This window comes from Hyla sarda, chromosome 10 (genome assembly GCF_029499605.1).
Source record: "Hyla sarda isolate aHylSar1 chromosome 10, aHylSar1.hap1, whole genome shotgun sequence".
Classification (NCBI taxonomy): Eukaryota; Metazoa; Chordata; class Amphibia; order Anura; family Hylidae; genus Hyla; species Hyla sarda.
Genome location: NC_079198.1, coordinates 107,096,463 through 107,117,551, shown reverse-complemented (window position 1 = coordinate 107,117,551; position 21,089 = coordinate 107,096,463). Strand labels below are relative to the sequence as shown.

At 47.7% G+C, this 21,089-nt stretch overlaps 1 protein-coding gene across 2 annotated transcripts in view; it reads right to left on the bottom strand.

Moving 5' to 3' along the window:
* Positions 1 to 19,959, bottom strand: part of LOC130293438 (uncharacterized) — a 283,661-nt gene extending 263,702 nt beyond the window's left edge. Inside the window, exons 1-3 of one of the 2 annotated variants that reach the window (XR_008848215.1) lie at positions 19,749 to 19,959; positions 14,036 to 19,569; positions 13,728 to 13,856 (exon numbers count right to left, since the gene is read on the bottom strand). Coding sequence is in view for 1 of the 2 variants with exons in the window: in XM_056542104.1 (XP_056398079.1) it covers positions 14,287 to 19,230 (4,944 nt within the window). In the remaining variant the exon portion in view is untranslated. The other variant, XM_056542104.1, reaches the window with a different exon arrangement.
* Positions 19,960 to 21,089: the final 1,130 nt, after the last annotated feature.

Here is a 21,089-nt window from a genome sequence, read left to right as displayed (position 1 = left end):
GCCGCTGTCAGCGGCAATCTAAAGGGTTAATAGTGATCGCCGTATGTCAGCTATTGAGGGACAGCCGGTACAGTGCAGGCCCAAGTTGGGTGCACAGTACACAGTTAATGGCACAGGGATGTGTATACACGTCCTTGGTTGTTAACCAGTAAAAAAAATGGGAAAGGGCGGGGGGTAGGGGGTCAGGAATAATTTTTTGCATCGGGGCCCTGTGGTTTCTAGCTTTGCCTCTGACTGAAGCACCATTTTTTGACACTTTGGACCTCACAGGGCCTGGCTCTTCTCGGTTCCCCTGTGTTGTAGGATATTGATGTAATAATGGGGCATTAGTGCTAGCAGTTATACGGGCTAACACTCAGCCCCAGTATAGTTATGTACATGGATGTACATCAGACGGCTCCACTACTAAGCCTTTAAAGTAAATAAAAAAGAAAATTAAAAAAAATATATTGTTATTGAAATCAATAAACCAGTACTACTACTACTACTACTACTACTACTAGCCAGCCTGCACCACAACACCTAACATCCCATTGAGTACCCAAAAACACTGGTCCACTTAGTTCATAGTTGATGAATTCCCCCCTCTTTCACAGATTCTCTCTTCACTAGCTCACTGGCCTTTCTGTGGCCCTATGGGTCTTTAGGCCCCTGTCTCTAGCTCTCAAGAACTGTATGTCAGGGTCCGGTACCAGGTCCCATGGCTTTATTATACAGCCCTGTTCTTGCCACATCCGGTAAGACTTCTTTCACACTACCGTCATGTTCCTGCATTTTAAAAGCCGTTTTTCTGCTGAAAGAGGTCATGAAAAAATAGACAAAATAACTGAACATAATAGATGACCATTGTCCGTTATTTTAACGGGCATTCTGTCAAAATAACGGACATGTTCCATCCTTTATCTCCCGTTATTTAATCCGTTATAGTCCGTTATTCTATGTTCGTTAATTGATTTCCATGTTCTGAGCATGCGCAGTACAAATAACAGATCATAATGGACGTTAAAATAACGGGCGCTAACGGATGTCATTTGTGAACATCTGTCACCCATAGACTTCAATGTTAAAATTTGAACGGCTGTTATTATACCGTTATTTTTGACAGGACAAAAATTACTGCATGCACCGTCTTTTATGTCATCAAAAATAACGACCGTTAGTCATAACGGGACAAAACTGGTGCTGCAGGATGGTCAAAAAATCCCATTGACATGAATGGGATATTTTGACGGCCGTATTAGGGACTTTCAGACGGGAGTTTTTGCAGGGTGACAACGGTAATGTGAAAGGGGCCTAAGAGAATGCTATGCATAGAAAATATTGCAATGAGACACAATTTCCTGCTGCTTGCCCCATGATTTGGCACCATATTTCTTCTACCATCTTAATTTCTGTAAAGGCAGTTCACTGTATGGGCTCGTTCACACGGAGTAATTCAAGAGGAATTCCTCTTGAATTTACTCCAGTAATTCCTCTGGAATTCTCCTCTGCCCATTGACTTTAATGTTTTTTCCGCTGTCCTGTTCACACTGCGGAAATTCTGCTAGCGGAATTCCAACGCTGAATTCCGTTCCGCTTGAAGAATGAGCATGTTCATTCTTCAAGCGGAATCCGCTAGCAGAAATCAATAGGAGTCAATGGTAAAAAAAAATTCCGCCCGACATCATTTTCGCTCTCTGCTGGTCTTACCTGCTTTATATTTACTGAAATATAAGAAAAAACATCAGATAAAAATTGTATATAGATAGAAAAGAAATGGCAGCTTTTTTCCAAAAACTTAATTCAGCAGTTCTGCCAAGTGTTTTTTTTGTTTTTTTTTTCACCTATAGGCTATGTTCACACAGAGTAAATCAAGAGTAATTCACGCCGAAAAATTTACGGGCGGAAAAAATAATAAATTGCGTGCAATTTGCACGGAATTTGCATGGAATTTGCACGGAAATGGCTGAAAAACCCTTCACTTCTTTCTCCCCCATTTCCCCGCGCAATTCCGTGCAAATTGCGTGCGAATTTCGCACGAAAACATAATTATTTTTTCCGCCCGTTAATTTTTCGGCGTGAATTTCTCTTGATTTACTCTGTGTGAACTTGGCAGAACTCAGAATTGCTGAATTACGTTTTTGGGAAAAGCTGCCATTTTTTTTCTATCTATATACAATTTTTATCTGATGTTTTTTCTTATATTTCAGTAAATATAAAGCAGGTAAGAGCACTCTTACATTTGACCAGCAGAGAGCGCTTCTAATATTTCAATGTCTATATTTTCAGTGTCTGTATCTGCTTTATTTAGGCAGTATCATTTTGACACTAGTATATCTTCTGGAATGTATCCCATACATTGCCTACCCCTTTGCATTGTTTCTTATCAATATTTCTTGGCACGTATACATCGACAGCTAGTGACTATGTTGGGTCATGTACTGCAGGTATATGTGTTTTGACTCGGACTCCAAAGGAATGGTGTACCGTGCTTTTAAGTCGGTGTAAAAACATGTATACATGTAGTCACTACTTGACTACAGTCAGGCAATTGAAGTCAATGGGGCCCATTTTTGCTCATGCTCGTATATGTCGACCTACACGTTTTGGCAGGTGGCTGACATATATGTGCCTTTTAGGTCACAATAAAGATGTGAACCCAGCCGAAAATATCCAGGCCACTGATCTATGGTTGTACCATATGCATAATATACTGTATAAGCAAGAATAATTATGAAAATGAATTAATTTTAAAGAAGAAAAGAGGAAGGTCGCACTCACCACTCTTCTTTGAGGTGCCTTTATTTCATGTGAATGGGGGGTACAGAAAAGCGGGTGCAGGAAGGAGCGACACATGTTTCACGCTATTCAGCACATCGTCTGTTCCAAGGCAGTTCCAAGGCAGTGTTTCTCAACCAGGGTACCTCCAGCTATTGCAAAACTACAACTCCCGTGTGACGCCCCCTGACGAAGCCCATACGCGAAACGTGCGTTGGGGTGTTGGTGCTTGGTGTTCCTGGCCTTTGGGTATATGACAGGTAGTCTCTTTAGGTATCACCCATCTTGGGTCCCTATTCATGTTTGTTATATCGCATTGCTGCTCCCTATGTTATACTAATGTATGTTAGATATTATATCTATTTTATACTATATTATAAGTGTGCAGCCGTGCCAGTCTTACATTATGTATGCTCTTGACTGAATACCTACATCGCCCATACCAGGTCCACTGGCACTTGTTGTCTCCTGCGTAAGGTCATCCTCTGCCTTTTAATTATTTTTAAATTGTCTGTTTTTATTGTCTAATAAAGATTGTTATACTTTTGGAAATAATATTAGTATTGTGGGTCTCTTTGTTTTTGGCTATAAAACTACAACTCCCAACATGCCCGGACAGCCTTCGGCTGTCCGGGCATGCTGGGAGTTGTAGTTTTGCAACAGCTGGAGGCACCCTGGTTGAGAAACACTGTTCCAAGGAGTCAAGCCCTGACTTGAAGTGATGCTACCTTCCAATAGATGGCACCAGAGAGCAAGCATTTTGCCTTTTAGGAGAGAGCTATTTTGGATATCCTTTTTCCCTGAATTCCCACTGTAACATGAATGTCCTGTAAGGGCTCATTCACATTGCCGTAGTGATCTGGTAACAGCAAGTCTGTTGGAACGAAGGGAGTTTAGCATTATCTTTTTTTGTCTAATAAACTCCGGTGAACTACCGGATGGCCAACGAGCACTATTCAAGTCAACGGGGTCAGTTGTGCTCTGACCCATTTTGGGGCCGTTCAGCATGTAAAAAAAAAAAGCCAGAGCGGGATGGAGAGCAATGGCAACGTGAACCTAGCCTAAGTATCCACATGCTCTTTGGCGCTCTCCTTTAGAAGAAACATAACCCCTATTTTTAATGTGAGAAAGGGAATGGAATTTTTTACGTGGATTTGACGCTGAACTGAACTTCCTTTTTTGCACACTGTTATACTAGGTTGCGTTTATACTGTAATTCAATGTGCCCCTTGGAGTCTGTGCCTTTAAAAGGGTATTCCGGGATTTTTTAAATTTGTGCTACAGGGACTGTAAAGTTGGTTTAGTTAATAATATGGAGTCTATAACTGAGTTTGATGGCCGGTCTTGCAATTCAATGTGATCTTTGCCCTGGATGTTCATTTTAAGCAGTATACAAGTGTCTCAGGCCATTCCTAGGTTGCAGGGTGGCCCAAGACAATGCATCATCAGTCAGGTGATAAAAGGGAGCATGTCTGTGCTTCAATGGATGGAGCAACAGGGCTGTTTTGTTTTTTTTGTTTTGTTTTTATGATTCTTTTTTTATTGTTATTATTTATATTCACAAAAATATTGTACATAAATACATTATGTTAGAAATCAGAGAAGAACAATATTTCATGTAAAAATATACAAAGTTGCACTTATGTACAAAATACAAATACATATGTGATACTTACAAATATCACATATTTCTCAAAGACATTGATAAAGCATACATTTCTTTATAAATTTGGTTAGCAGCATGAAATAACTCAAGAATACAGATACCTTAACTGGCCAGCCAGATGGTATAAATACTAGGCTGGGGTAGTCATGACCGCCTAGTCCTTGAGCGACTTAAAGGGGTTATCCAGGAAAAAACTTTTTTATATATATCAACTGGCTCCAGAAAGTTAAAAAATTTGTAAATTACTTCTATTAAAAAATCTTAATCCTTTCAGTACTTATGAGCTTCTGAAGTTGAGTTGTTCTTTTCTGTCTAAGTGCTCTCTGATGACACGTGTCTCGGGAACCACCCAGTTTAGAAGCAAATCCCCATAGCAAACCTCTTCTACTCTGTGCAGTTCCCAAGACAAGCAGAGATGTCAGCAGAGAGCAATGTTGCTGTTACGCCGAGCGCTCCGGGTCCCTGCTCCTCCCCGAAGCGCTTGCGGCGTTTCTCTCCCTGCAGCGCCCCGGTCAGACCCGCTGACCGGGAGCGCTGCACTGACATTGCCGGCGGGGATGCGATTCGCATAGCGGGACGCGCCCGCTCGCGAATCGCATCCCAAGTCACTCACCTGTCCCGGTCCCCGGCTGTCATGTTCTGGTGCGCGCGGCTCCGCTCTCTAGGGCCAGTGCACTGGGATTTAAAGGGCCAGTGCACCAATGATTGGTGCCTGGCCCAATCAGCCTAATTAGCTTCCACCTGCTCCCTGGCTATATTACCTCACTTCCCCTGCACTTCCTTGCCGGATCTTGTTGCCTTAGTGCCTAGAGAAAGCTACTACTGTGTTTACCATTACTGTGTTCCTGACCTCCTGCTATTACTATTGACTACGAACCTTGCCGCCTGCCCCGACCTTCTGCTACGTCTGACCTTGCTCTTGTCTACTCCCTTGTACCGCGCTTATCTCAGCAGTCAGAGAGGTTGAGCCGTTGCCAGTAGGTACGACCTGGTTGCTACCGCTGCTGCAAGACCATCCCGCTTTGCGGCGGGCTCTGGTGAAAACCAGTAGCAACTTAGAACCGGTCCACCGACACGGTCCACGCCAATCCCTCTCTGGCACAGAGGATCCAGCCAGCCGAATCGTGACAGTAGATCCGGCCATGGATCCTGCTGACGTGCCGCTGCCAAGTATCGCTGACATATCCACGCTGGTCGCCCAGCTATCCCGACAGATCGCCCAACAAGATCACCAGCTGTCGTACTTGACCATCATGACACAGCAACTTCAGTCACAGCTACAGCAGCTGCAACAGCAACAACCATCTCCTCCGCCGGTTCTTGCACCTCCTCTGCAGCGAGCGGCCGCTCCTAACCTCCGCTTGTCCCTGCCGGACAAATTTGATGGGGACTCTAGACTCTGCCGTGGTTTCCTGTCACAATGTTCTCTACATTTGGAGATGTTGTCGGACCAATTTCCTACAGAACGGTGGAAGGTGGCTTTCGTGGTTAGTCTCCTGTCTGGGAAGGCTTTGTCATGGGCCACACCGCTCTGGGACTGCGATGATCCTGTCACCGCCACTGTACAGTCCTTCTTCTCTGAGGTTCGCAGTGTCTTCGAGGAACCAGCCCGAGCTTCTTCTGCCGAAACTGCCTTGTTAAACCTGGTCCAGGGTAGTTCTTGTCACGATGCCGGCTGGCAGGTAGTGGATCCTCTGTGCCAGAGAGGGATTGGCGTGGACCGTGCTAGTGGATCGGTTCTAAGTCACTACTGGTTTTCACCAGAGCCCGCCGCAAAGCGGGATGGTCTTGCTGCGGCGGTAGTGACCAGGTCGTATCCACTAGCAACGGCTCAACCTCTCTGGCTGCTGAAGATAGGCGCGGTACAAGGGAGTAGACAGAAGCAAGGTCGGACGTAGCAGAAGGTCGGGGCAGGCAGCAAGGATCGTAGTCAGGGGCAACGGCAGGAGGTCTGGAACACAGGCTAGGAACACACAAGGAAACGCTTTCACTGGCACGATGGCAACAAGATCCGGCAAGGAAGTGCAGGGGAAGTGAGGTGATATAGGGAAGTGCACAGGTGAACACACTAATTGGAACCACTGCGCCAATCAGCGGCGCAGTGGCCCTTTAAATCGCAAAGACCCGGCGCGCGCGCGCCCTAGGGAGCGGGGCCGCGCGCGCCGGGACAGGACCGACGGAGAGCGAGTCAGGTACGGGAGCCGGGGTGCGCATCGCGAGCGGGCGCTACCCGCATCGCGAATCGCATCCCGGCTGGAGGCGGTACCGCAGCGCCCCGGGTCAGTGGATCTGACCGGAGCGCTGCAGTGAGGAGAGTGTAGCGAGCGCTCCGGGGAGGAGCGGGGACCCGGAGCGCTCGGCGTAACAGTACCCCCCCCTTGGGTCTCCCCCTCTTCTTAGAGCCTGAGAACCTGAGGAGCAGACTTTTGTCTAGGATATTGTCCTCAGGTTCCCAGGATCTCTCTTCTGGACCACAACCCTCCCAATCAACTAAAAAAAAAGTTTTCCCTCTGACCTTTTTGGATGCCAGAATCTCTTTGACGGAGAAGATGTCCGAGGAGCCGGAAACAGGAGTGGGGGGAACAGATTTGGGAGAGAAACGGTTGATGATAAGTGGTTTAAGAAGAGAAACGTGAAAGGCATTAGGAATACGAAGAGAAGGAGGAAGAAGAAGTTTGTAAGAGACAGGATTAATCTGGCACAAAATTTTGAAAGGACCAAGATAGCGTGGTCCCAACTTGTAGCTAGGGACACGGAAGCGGACATATTTAGCGGAGAGCCATACCTTGTCTCCAGGAGAAAAAATGGGAGGAGCTCTTCTTTTCTTATCCGCGAACTTCTTCATGCGTGATGAAGCCTGTAAGAGAGAATTTTGGGTCTCTCTCCATATGATGGAAAGATCACGAGAAATTTCATCCACAGCGGGCAGACCAGAGGGCAAGGGGGTAGGGAGGGGGGGAAGAGGGTGACGGCCGTACACCACGAAAAATGGGGATTTGGAGGAAGATTCAGAGACTCTGAAGTTATACGAGAATTCGGCCCATGGTAGAAGATCTGCCCAGTCATCCTGGCGGGAGGAAACAAAATGTCGTAAATAATCACCCAAGACCTGGTTAATTCTTTCTACTTGTCCATTGGATTGAGGATGATATGCAGAAGAAAAATTAAATTTAATCTTGAGTTGTTTACAGAGAGCCCTCCAGAATTTAGACACGAATTGGACGCCTCTATCCGAGACGATCTGCGTAGGCAACCCGTGAAGACGAAAAATGTGTACAAAAAATTGTTTAGCCAACTGAGGCGCTGAAGGAAGACCAGGAAGAGGGATGAAATGTGCCATTTTGGAGAATCGATCAACGACCACCCAAATAACAGTGTTGCCACGGGAAGGGGGTAAGTCAGTAATAAAATCCATACCAATCAGAGACCAAGGCTGTTCGGGGACAGGCAGAGGATGAAGAAAACCAGCGGGCTTCTGGCGAGGAGTCTTATCCCGGGCACAGATAGTGCAGGCTCGCACAAAGTCCACAACATCCGTCTCCAGAGTCGGCCACCAATAGAAGCGAGAGATGAGTTGCACAGATTTCTTGATGCCCGCATGACCTGCGAGATGGGAGGAGTGACCCCATTTGAGGATTCCGAGGCGTTGGCGTGGAGAAACGAAGGTTTTTCCTGGAGGAGTTTGCCTGATGGAGGCTGGAGAAGTGGAAATCAGGCAGTCAGGAGGAATGATGTGTTGCGGAGAGAGTTCAACTTCAGAAGCATCCGAGGAACGAGAGAGAGCATCGGCCCTAATGTTCTTATCGGCAGGCCGAAAGTGAATTTCAAAATTAAATCGGGCAAAGAACAGAGACCACCTGGCCTGGCGAGGATTCAGCCATTGGGCAGACTGGAGGTAGGAGAGGTTCTTGTGATCGGTGTAAATAATAACTGGAAATCTTGATCCCTCCAGCAGATGCCTCCATTCCTCAAGTGCTATTTTAATGGCTAGAAGCTCTCGATCCCCGATGGAGTAGTTCCTCTCCGCCGGAGAGAAGGTCCTAGAAAAAAAACCAAAAGTAACAGCATGCCCGGAAGAATTTTTTTGTAGAAGGACAGCTCCAGCTCCCACTGAGGAGGCATCAACCTCCAATAGGAAGGGTTTAGATGGGTCAGGTCTGGAGAGCACAGGAGCCGAAGAAAAGGCAGACTTGAGCCGTTTAAAGGCGTCTTCCGCTTGAGGAGGCCAAGACTTGGGATCGGCATTTTTTTTGGTTAAAGCCACGATAGGAGCCACAACGGTAGAAAAATGTGGAATAAATTGCCTGTAATAATTGGCGAACCCCAAAAAACGTTGGATAGCACGGAGTCCGGAGGGGCGTGGCCAATCTAAGACGGCAGAGAGTTTGTCTGGATCCATTTGTAGTCCCTGGCCAGAGACCAAGTATCCTAGGAAAGGAAGAGATTGGCATTCAAACAGACATTTCTCTATTTTGGCATAGAGTTGATTGTCACGAAGTCTCTGAAGAACCATACGGACATGCTGGCGGTGTTCTTCTAGATTGGCAGAAAAAATCAGGATATCGTCCAGATATACAACAACACAGGAGTATAAGAGATCACGAAAAATTTCATTAACAAAGTCTTGGAAGACGGCAGGGGCGTTGCACAGGCCAAAGGGCATGACCAGATACTCAAAGTGTCCATCTCTAGTGTTAAATGCCGTTTTCCATTCATCCCCCTCTCTGATGCGGATGAGATTATAAGCACCTCTTAAGTCCAGTTTGGTAAAGATGTGGGCACCTTGGAGGCGATCAAAGAGTTCAGAGATGAGGGGTAGGGGTAGCGGTTCTTAACCGTGATTTTATTAAGACCGCGGTAGTCAATGCAAGGACGTAGAGAGCCATCTTTTTTGGACACAAAGAAAAATCCGGCTCCGGCAGGAGAGGAGGATTTACGGATAAAGGCCTTTTTTAAATTTTCCTGGACGTATTCAGACATGGCAAGAGTCTCTGGGGCGGACAGAGGATAAATTCTGCCCCGGGGTGGAGTAGTGCCCGGGAGGAGGTCGATAGGACAATCATAAGGCCTGTGAGGAGGTAGAGTCTCAGCTTGTTTTTTGCAAAAAACATCCGCAAAGTCCATATAGGCCTTAGGGAGACCGGTTACAGGAGGAACCACAGAGTCACGGCAAGGGTTACTGGGAACCGGTTTTAGGCAGTCCTTGGAACAAGAGGGCCCCCAACTCTTGATCTCCCCAGTGGACCAATCCAGGGTTGGGGAATGAAGTTGAAGCCAGGGAAGTCCAAGGAGAATTTCAGAAGTGCAATTGGGGAGGACCAAAAGTTCAATCTTCTCGTGATGAGATCCGATGCACATTAGAAGGGGCTCCGTGCGGAAACGTATGGTACAGTCCAATCTTTCATTGTTTACACAATTGATGTAGAGGGGTCTGGCGAGACTGGTCACCGGGATGTTGAACCTGTTGACGAGAGAGGCCAAAATAAAATTTCCTGCAGATCCGGAGTCCAAGAAGGCCATAGTAGAGAAGGAGACGGCAGAGGCAGATATCCGCACAGGCACAGTAAGACGTGGAGAAGCAGAGTAGACATCAAGGACTGTCTCACCTTTGTGCGGAGTCAGCGTACGTCTTTCCAGGCGGGGAGGACGGATAGGACAATCCTTCAGGAAGTGTTCGGTACTGGCACAGTACAGACAGAGATTCTCCATGCGGCGTCGTGTCCTCTCTTGAGGTGTCAGGCGAGACCGGTCGACCTGCATAGCCTCCACGGCGGGAGGCACAGGAACAGATTGCAGGGGACCAGAGGAGAGAGGAGCCGGGGAGAAGAAACGCCTCGTGCGAACAGAGTCCATATCCTGGCGGAGCTCCTGACGCCTTTCGGAAAAACGCATGTCAATGCGAGTGGCTAGGTGAATGAGTTCATGTAGGTTAGCAGGGATTTCTCGTGCGGCCAGAACATCTTTAATGTTGCTGGATAGGCCTTTTTTAAAGGTCGCGCAGAGGGCCTCATTATTCCAGGATAATTCTGAAGCAAGAGTACGGAATTGTACGGCATACTCGCCAACGGAAGAATTACCCTGGACCAGGTTCAACAGGGCAGTCTCAGCAGAAGAGGCTCGGGCAGGTTCCTCAAAGACACTTCGAATTTCCGAGAAGAAGGAGTGTACAGAGGCAGTGACGGGGTCATTGCGATCCCAGAGCGGTGTGGCCCAAGACAGGGCTTTTCCAGACAGAAGGCTGACTACGAAAGCCACCTTAGACCTTTCAGTGGGAAACTGGTCCGACATCATCTCCAAGTGCAGGGAACATTGGGAAAGAAAGCCACGGCAAAACTTAGAGTCCCCATCAAATTTATCCGGCAAGGATAGTCGTAGACCAGAAGCGGCCACTCGCTGCGGAGGAGGTGCAGGAGCTGGCAGAGGAGATGATTGCTGAAGCTGTGGTAGTAGCTGCTGTAGCATCACGGTCAGTTGAGACAGCTGTTGGCCTTGTTGCGCTATCTGTTGTGACTGCTGGGCGACCACCGTGGTGAGGTCAGCGACAACTGGCAGAGGAACTTCAGCGGGATCCATGGCCGGATCTACTGTCACGATGCCGGCTGGCAGGTAGTGGATCCTCTGTGCCAGAGAGGGATTGGCGTGGACCGTGCTAGTGGATCGGTTCTAAGTCACTACTGGTTTTCACCAGAGCCCGCCGCAAAGCGGGATGGTCTTGCTGCGGCGGTAGTGACCAGGTCGTATCCACTAGCAACGGCTCAACCTCTCTGGCTGCTGAAGATAGGCGCGGTACAAGGGAGTAGACAGAAGCAAGGTCGGACGTAGCAGAAGGTCGGGGCAGGCAGCAAGGATCGTAGTCAGGGGCAACGGCAGGAGGTCTGGAACACAGGCTAGGAACACACAAGGAAACGCTTTCACTGGCACGATGGCAACAAGATCCGGCAAGGAAGTGCAGGGGAAGTGAGGTGATATAGGGAAGTGCACAGGTGAACACACTAATTGGAACCACTGCGCCAATCAGCGGCGCAGTGGCCCTTTAAATCGCAAAGACCCGGCGCGCGCGCGCCCTAGGGAGCGGGGCCGCGCGCGCCGGGACAGGACCGACGGAGAGCGAGTCAGGTACGGGAGCCGGGGTGCGCATCGCGAGCGGGCGCTACCCGCATCGCGAATCGCATCCCGGCTGGAGGCGGTACCGCAGCGCCCCGGGTCAGTGGATCTGACCGGAGCGCTGCAGTGAGGAGAGTGTAGCGAGCGCTCCGGGGAGGAGCGGGGACCCGGAGCGCTCGGCGTAACAGTTCTTCTGTAGGCGAATACGCCAGCCAATTTCGTACCCTCGCCTCTGAATTATCCTGGAACAACGAGGCTCTCTGCGCGACCTTTAAAAAAGGCCTATCCAGTAACATCAAAGATGTGCTGGCCGCACGAGAAATTCCTGCCAACCTGCATGAACTTATCCATTTGGCCACCCGCATTGACATGCGTTTTTCTGAAAGACACCAGGAACTCCGCCAGGAAAAAGACTTTAATCCCTGGGCACCTCTCTCACGGTATCCTTTGCAATCTACCCCTGTGCCTCCCGCCGAGGAGGCTATGCAAGTGGATCGGTCTCGCCTGACTCTTGAAGAGAGGTCTCGCCGTAGGAATAAAAATCTATGTCTGTACTGCGCTAGTACCGAACATTTCTTGGTGGATTGCCCTATTCGTCCTCCACGTCTGGAAAACGCACGCACACACCCAGCTCACATGGGTGTGGCGTCTCTTGGTACGGAGTCTGCTTCTCCATGTCTCACTGTGCCCGTGCGGATTTCTCCTTCTGCCAACTCCTCCTTCTCAGCCGTGGCCGTCTTGGACTCTGGTTCTTCTGGAAATTTTATTCTGGCCTCTTTGCTTGATAGGTACTGCATCCCGGTGACCCGTCTCGTCAAGCCGCTCTACATTTCTTCGGTCAACGGAGTCAAGTTGCACTGCACTGTGCGTTACCGCACAGAGCCCCTGCTTATGAACATTGGACTGCATCACGAGAAAATAGAATTTTTGGTTCTGCCCAACTGCACCTCTGAAGTCCTCCTGGCTGCCATGGCTCCAGCATCATTCTCCCACCCTTGACTGGACCACCGGGGAGATCAAGAATTGGGGTCCTGCTTGCCGCAAGAAATGCCTCACGTCTGCTCCCAGCCCCGTCTGTCGGGCCTCAGTGTTCCCTCCTGTGCCTGGTCTCCCCAAGGCCTATCAGGACTGTGCCGTGCCTCCTCATAGCCCCAGTCCTGGTGACACTCTGCCCCGTGCCAAGCCTCACCCTCTGCCCCCCTCCCCATTCCCACTCCTTCTGAACTGTCTGCCGTTCATGAGCATACCCAGGACTCCACTGTCCCCCAGACGGAGACTCTACAATCGCTCCCAATGTCCTCGTCCCATGTGGAGCGACATCCCGACAAAAAGAGGGGGAGACCTAAGGGGGGGGTACTGTTACGCCGAGCTCTCCGGGTCCCTGCTCCTCCCTGAAGCGCTTGCGGCGTTTCTCTCCCTGCAGCGCCCCGGTCAGACCCGCTGACCGGGAGCGCTGCACTGACATTGCCGGCGGGGATGCGATTCGCATAGCGGGACGCGCCCGCTCGCGAATCGCATCCCAAGTCACTCACCTGTCCCGGTCCCCGGCTGTCATGTTCTGGCGCGCGCGGCTCCACTCTCTAGGGCGCACGCGCACCAGCTCTCTGAGATTTAAAGGGCCAGTGCACCTATGATTGGTGCCTTGCCCAATCAGCCTAATTAGCTTCCACCTGCTCCCTGGTTATATTACCTCACTTCCCCTTCACTTCCTTACCAGATCTTGTTGCCTTAGTGCCTAGAGAAAGCTACTACTGTGTTTACCATTACTGTGTTCCTGACATCCTGCTATTACTATTGACTACGAACCTTGCCGCCTGCCCCGACCTTCTGCTACGTCTGACCTTGCTCTTGTCTACTCCCTTGTACCGCGCTTATCTCAGCAGTCAGAGAGGTTGAGCCGTGGCCAGTGGATACGACCTGGTTGCTACCGCCGCTGCAAGACCATCCCGCGGGCTCTGGTGAAAACCAGTAGCAACTTAGAACCGGTCCACCGACACGGTCCATGCCAATCCCTCTCTGGCACAGAGGATCCACCTCCAGCCAGCCGAATCGTGACAGTTGCCAGACAGAAAACAACAACTCAACTTCAGCAGATGATAATTATTGAAAGGATTAAGATTTTTTAATAGAAGTAATTTACAAATCTGTTTAACTTTCTGGAGCCAGTTGATATATAATAAAAAGTTTTTTCCTGGAATACCCCTATAATGTCTCCGCTGTCTCGTGGACACAGCTTCACATCAAGTTTATACCGAATCTCAAGGAAAGACACGCTGGTTGCTTAACTGATGTAATCTTTACTGAGATATAATGAAAGTGCGCGGTAAAACTGTAAAACAAACATATGAAAGACAAATATAAGCATGGCTATTCAAGTGCCTTACATTATGTATAGCTAATACATAGATAGTCTAACATGTGCTCACTTACTACACACTGAAAACACATTATCTATCTACAAATGCCTAGCATCTCTCTACACAGGCTAACTAACAATTCCGTACTCACAGGCTTTGGTATTTATCAGATTTGCAGTCTGTATTAGCTTTAAGAAGTCCTGTGGATCTGGTCACTGTGGTGGCTGGAGCTGGAATGAATGAGACATGCCGGAGCTAGTCCTATGCTTTAGAGAGAAGGCCCGCCTCTAGGCTTCAAGAAAATGGAGGGTCTTAAAGGAACAGACCCTGCTGAGTGCCAAGCATGTAAAATACATTGCGAAGGCAGCACACTCCCCACCTGGCATACTTTTTGTTATGCCACTAACCCTTGGACAGAAGTAAAACTACTTCAGAAATTGGCCTTGCATACACTTTGGGAATGCCCTGTCTAACAATCCTAACTTCAACCTTTCTAACTCTAGCATCACTACTAGGATCAGTCCCCACAATGAGTCCAATAGGCCACTCGTTCCTGTGGGCCTGAGAGTCTTTCAGTAGGACAAAGTCTCCAACTTGTAAATTGGGCTTGTCATCTTGCCATTTCTTGCGTGGCTGGAATATCACCAGGTATTCCTGTCTCCACCTCTTCCAGAAAATGTCCGCAAGACTTTGAACTTGTTTCCTTTGCTTGGTGTACAAGTCCTTGAGCGAATTGTGTTGAGAAATCTCTTCCGTTTTCAGAAGGCCTTGGATTTCTTCTTTAAAGACTTCCTGCTGGATGCATCTGATGATCGTGACCTTAAGTTTTCCGATTGCACGGGTCAGCGACTTCCAGCTGGAAAACCTTTCAAATCTATGAGCGCCCAGACTGTCTCTTGTAACTATAGTCCTACAAACTGTCACTTGAGGTCTTACCTCTTTGTCTTGATCTGGTTCTATGAGCTGAAAGGTCTCTACCTGAGTAGTTTCTTTGGTTTCTGGTTTACGAAGAAAGGATGGACCTACGAACCAGTTAGTTTGCTTGAGCGCAGCGGCTGGCACTAGTCTCGTCCCATGATCAGCTGGGTTCTTGTCTGTGCTGATGTGATGCCACTGTTCTGGACTTGTAGACTTTCTGATACGTGTCACTCTGTTGGCCACGTATGTATAAAATCTTCTTGAAGCATTGTGAATATATCCTAACACAATCTTGCTGTCTGTATAAAAGTTAATTGTATGGATCTCGATGTCCAGTTCTGTTGTAATCATGTCTGCCATCTCTACAGCTAAGACAGCAGCACAAAGTTCTAGACGTGGGACAGTGTGAGACGGTCTGGGAGCCAGCTTAGATTTTCCCATGAGGAACCCGACATGGCTTTGTCCCTCAGTGTCTATTACCCTAAGGTAGGCGACAGATGCGATAGCCATAGTGGAGGCGTCAGAGAATATGCATATTTCTCTTCTCTTTGTAGCAGACAAGGAAACAGATACGTATGGTCTAGGGATGTTGAGTTGTTCAAGCTCTAACAATGAGTCTTTCCACAACTTCCACTGCATTTCCTTCTCTTCAGGTAGAGGTATGTCCCAGTCACTTTGTTCTTGCTCAGTAGTGATCTGTCTCAAAAGAGCTTTGCCTTGCATGATGATGGGTGCTACGAACCCCAGGGGGTCGTAAAGACTGTTGACTGTAGATAGGACACCTCTTTTTGTGAATGGCTTCTCTTCTCTGGAGACCCTGAAGGTGAAACTGTCAGTCTTCAGGTCCCAACTAATCCCAAGACTTCTTTGCAAGGGTGGTGATTCTGTTCCTAGATCCAAGTCTTTGAGGTCTTTAGCACGGTCTTCCATTGGAAATGCTTCCATGACTCTGTTGCTGTTGGAAGCTACCTTGTTCAGTCTTATGTTGGATTCTGCCAACATTTCTCTTGTACTTTTCAGGACGTTGATAGCTTCTTCGTTGCTGGAGAAAGAAGCAAGTCCATCATCTACGTAGAAGTTCTTCATGACGAACTGTGTGGCTTCTTGACCACGTCTTTCACCTTGCTGTGCTGCTCGTCTCAGGTTGTAGATAGCTACAGCTGGAGAAGGGCTGTTTCCAAACACATGTACCTTCATCCTGTACTCTGTGATTTCTTTGTTAAAGTCATTGTCTGCATACCACAGGAATCTTAAGTAGTCTCTGTGATCTTCACGAACAAGGAAACAGTAGAACATCTGTTGTACGTCTGCTGTCACTGCTATGAGTTCTTTTCTGAACCTGATGAGTACTCCAAGGAGTGTGTTGTTCAGGTCAGGTCCACTGAGAAGGACATCATTTAGTGAGATGCCTTTGTGCTTCGCACTAGAGTCAAATACTACACGTATCTGGCCTGGTTTCTGAGGATGGTACACCCCAAATATTGGTAAGTACCAATGTTCTTGGTTCTTTTGTAGTGGTGGTGCCCTTTCAGCTTGATCGTTATCAAAGATCTTCTGCATGAAGGCTTGGAAGTGTTTCTTCATATTTGGCTTTCTTTGTAGCATGTGCTGTAACAAGGTGAAGCGTTTCTCTGCTTGTACCTTGTTGTCAGGAAGGCGATGGCGTGGTGACCGGAAGGGTAGAGGGGCTACCCAGCTGCCTGATTTGTCTCTGAAGACTTCCCTGTCCATAATCTCAAGGAAGAGAGTATCTTCCACCGAGGGTGCTAGCTTGTCGTCATCTCGTGTTCTTTCAAACACCTTACAGCCCAGTTCATCTGTATCTCCAGTTGAGGCTAAGTCTTCCATGCACCTCTGGATACTCCGATGATGTGTTGGGTTTACAAGTCTCTCTTTAATGTGTAGACTGTTGGTACATGGGCAAAGACAAGATGTACGACCATTCTGTAACAGATGTGTTCTGTAGACATTTACCTTTTCTGGTTTGTGGAGTCCGTCTAGACATACTTCTCCAACGATGACCCATCCGAGATCAAGGCGTTGTGCAAATGGTGCATTGTGTGGCCCATTGTACTGTTCTCTGACTTTGTGCAGTCTGAGGATATCTCTCCCAAGTAGAAGGATGATTGCAGCATCTGGATCTAGTGCTGGTATCTGGTCTGCTATTCGCACCAGATGGGGGTGATGACGAGCAACTTCAGGTGTGGGGATCTCTGACCTGTCGTCTGGTATCTCATCACATTCTATGAGGGTAGGAAGAGTCACCTTTGTCTTTCCATCTAATGACTCAATGATGTAGTTGTTTGCTCTTCTCCCTGTTGTCTCTACAACTCCAGAACAAGTCTTCAGGGTGTATGGAGTTGGACTTCCTTTGTCACCGAAGAGGTCAAAGAACTCTGTTTTTGCCAGAGATCTGTTACTCTGTTCATCCAAGACTGTGTACATCTTGATTGCTTTTTCTCTGAAGCCTGCAGGATACACCTTGACTAAGCATATCTTGGAACATGATCTGGGGCGGCCCTGCTCTGTACAGATCTCAGTACACTTTGAGGTTACTGCTGGCGTTGTACTCTCGCCTTGCTCCCCACCATGATCTTCTTGAGTTGCTGGAACTTCTTGTTTCCATGGTGATGGTCCTGGGTGCAGTGCTGACAGGTGTTTGTCACTGTTGCACTCTGTGCATTTTATTGTTTTTGTACAGTCTTTTGCAAGATGCTGAATTGAAGCGCAACATCTGAAACAAATGTGATTGTCTTTAAGGTAAGCTTTGCGCTCTTCTAATGTCTTACTTCTGAAACTGCGACATTTTCTTAGTGGATGAGGCTTGTTGTGGATGAGACATATTTTGTCTGGCTCCTCAACTTTCTTACTTGTGTTGTCTTCCTGATTGACTGCAGACTCAGGCGAGACTTCTGTCTTCCGTACAGAAACTGTTGCTCTGCGTTCTTTGTAAGGCGTTGGATGTTTTTGCTCTACCTTTGGGGAGCTTGCAGTTCTCTTGTTCAGGAAAGCAAAGCTTGGATCATTGCGTGTTTCAGCTTGGTCTACGATGAATTCAGCAAGGAAGGCAAATGGTGGAAATGCGACTCGATGTTCTTTCTTGTATCTTGATGCTTGAGTGACCCACCTTTCTTGCAAGTTGAAAGGAAGTTTCTCGATTATGGGATCAACTCCACGTGCTGTATCTAAGTATGAGAGACCTGGCAGATATCCACTAGACTTAGCGGCTTCTATTTCTAAGAGTAGGTCCCCAAACCCTCTCAGCTTTTGATTGTCTTTGTTTGTCATTCTTGGATAGTTTTCTATCCTCTTCAGAAGAGCATCTTCAATCACTTCAGGTGACCCATAGCAGTGTTCTAGTCTCCTCCACACCATTGCAAGTCCTGCTGCTGCATCATGAACATGTACTGATCTGATTCTTTGGGCTTGCTCAGTGGACTCTGGTCCTAGCCATTTTACGAGCAGATCAAGCTTTTCTCTGTCTGTCAGATCTAAGTCTTGGGTACCGCTTAGGAAAGATGACTTCCAGGCCCAGTAGTTTTCTGGACGGTCGTCGAATTTCATGAGACCAGCGCTCACTATCTCACGGCGCATCAGGAATCTTGCTACCTCTGTAGCTCTTGCTGCATCTGGTGAATACTTCCTGGGTGTAAACTCAGGGTATGGCTGCGGCTGGTAAGGCTGATGAGGTACTTGACTAAGTCTACTTTGCTCTCCTCTGTTGTAAGTCTTTCTGCTATAATCCAGACTTGTATTTGCTTGAGGAGGGAGTACATCAGCATCCGTTTGCACTCTTGTCAGGTTGGCAGATTGGTCTCTGAGCATGCATCCACTTGACTTCCTACCCTGAGGTTCTAATTCAGTCTTGCAGTGTTGCATAGTATCAAAGTTGCTTATTGCTGGTGGAGTCAATGCTGGTCTTGGTGCATAATTGAACTGCTGGTCAGTGTACATGGTTGCTTGTGACTGTATGTACTCACGGGTACGTTGGCTTGCGCTGAGGGGTGACATCTGGGTTTCTATGTCAGCGAACTGAGCTTCGGCAGCCCTTGTGAGAACTTCTGCCTCGGCTAAGGCTGCTGCAGCGTTTTTCTGCTGTTGCAGTAAGTGTAAAGATGCTTGCACTTCAGCTTGTTCTTTCATCAATTCAGCTTCCTGCTTTGCATAGGACGCCATTGCACAAGCTGCCTCTGCTTTCGCTCTTGCCTTAGTTACTATGGCGCTAGCGGATGACAGGCTGGTGGTGCTTGAGTGTCTAGAACTATGGCGTTTAAATCTTGCTGCATCGGCGCTAACCGAAGTTAGATTTGTTTGACTGGACGCTCTAGACAATGTTGTGCACCTAGATCTACTTCTTGGCAAGGTGTCTTCCTCTTTATAGAAGCATTGAGGGTTAACTGTCAGAGTGCTGTTCTCTGGGTTCTGCATCTTGATTTAGCTGGCAGCGTAGATAATGATGATGATGACTGGACACAGCACAGCGGTGATATAGCACGTGAGAGAATTAGTTTCACTTTCTAGTGCTTCGCGCCCTTACTCCGACACAGACTGCAGGGCACAGGATTTATGAGTCTTTTTTACTGCTGCGGACGATTCAAAGCTGATTAACTGCTTCTGATAATGTTTTAAAAGCCTTTTTACTATAATGTCTCCGCTGTCTCGTGGACACAGCTTCACATCAAGTTTATACCGAATCTCAAGGAAAGACACGCTGGTTGCTTAACTGATGTAATCTTTACTGAGATATAATGAAAGTGCGCGGTAAAACTGTAAAACAAACATATGAAAGACAAATATAAGCATGGCTATTCAAGTGCCTTACATTATGTATAGCTAATACATAGATAGTCTAACATGTGCTCACTTACTACACACTGAAAACACATTATCTATCTACAAATGCCTAGCATCTCTCTACACAGGCTAACTAACAATTCCGTACTCACAGGCTTTGGTATTTATCAGATTTGCAGTCTGTATTAGCTTTAAGAAGTCCTGTGGATCTGGTCACTGTGGTGGCTGGAGCTGGAATGAATGAGACATGCCGGAGCTAGTCCTATGCTTTAGAGAGAAGGCCCGCCTCTAGGCTTCAAGAAAATGGAGGGTCTTAAAGGAACAGACCCTGCTGAGTGCCAAGCATGTAAAATACATTGCGAAGGCAGCACAACCCCTTTAACTTCCAGGCTCAGCTTGAAATAGGAGCGTCCCCATATAAATGATACAGTGCGTAAATTAAGATCCCAAAATATTTCTTATGGCGACTGGTACTGCTGTAGTATTTAAAGATACTTAGGTAGTATAATCAACTTTATTACATTTATAAGACTGACTACTGATAGGATTTTCCAGGATTCGATTTTATCCTGAACACAAGTGATCAGTGCAGATATATTGTGGAAGTTAATAAAAAAAACTCTCTAATTCTTAGACAGTGCATACGTACATTACATATGTACACTAGACAGTGTAAGAATGCTGCAGATTTTTAACAGTACTTCATACTGTTTGATAATGTACGGTATACAGTGGTCCCTCAACATACGATGGTAATTCGTTCCAAATGAGCCATTGTTTGTCGAATCCATCGTATGTTGAGGGATCCGTGCAATGTAAAGTATAGGAAGCTGTACTCACCTGTCCCCGCCGCTCAAGATGGTGTCCCCGCTGCTCCCGATGGTGATCCCGGGCCTCCGCTGGGCTCTCCGCTGTCTTCTCCGGTCCTCCACTGTCTTCTCCGGTCCTCTTCTGTCTTCTCCGGTCCTCCACTGTCTTCTCCGGTCCTCTTCAGTCTTCTCCGGTCCTCTTCTGTCTTCTCCGGTCCTCTTCTGTCTTCCGCAAGTCCTTACTGGGCCTGCGTATCGACGTCATTATGCAGCTGCGTACGCCATTCCTATTGGATGACGTGCGCAGCAGCGTATTGACGTCATCGGAGAGGGCCGAGAAGACACCGGAAGACCAGCACTGGACAGGGAGGGCACCCCGGAGCATCGTGGAGGGGTAAGTAATACTTACCGCACCACACGGGGAACATTAAGCTGCTATCCAACAGCAGCTTAAGCATTTGGCGCTGCCGGATAGCACTTAATGCGATGGCCCCGACATAAAAAAGCATCGTATGTCGATGCTGACATCGACATGCGATGGCCTCTGAGAGGCCATCGTATGTCGATTTCATCATATGTCGGGGCCATCGTAGGTTGGGGGGTCACTGTATACAATATCATACTTTATACACATTGCCCTACACTTTTGTCTGCTATAGGTTCACAAATAATTCAGACTGTGCT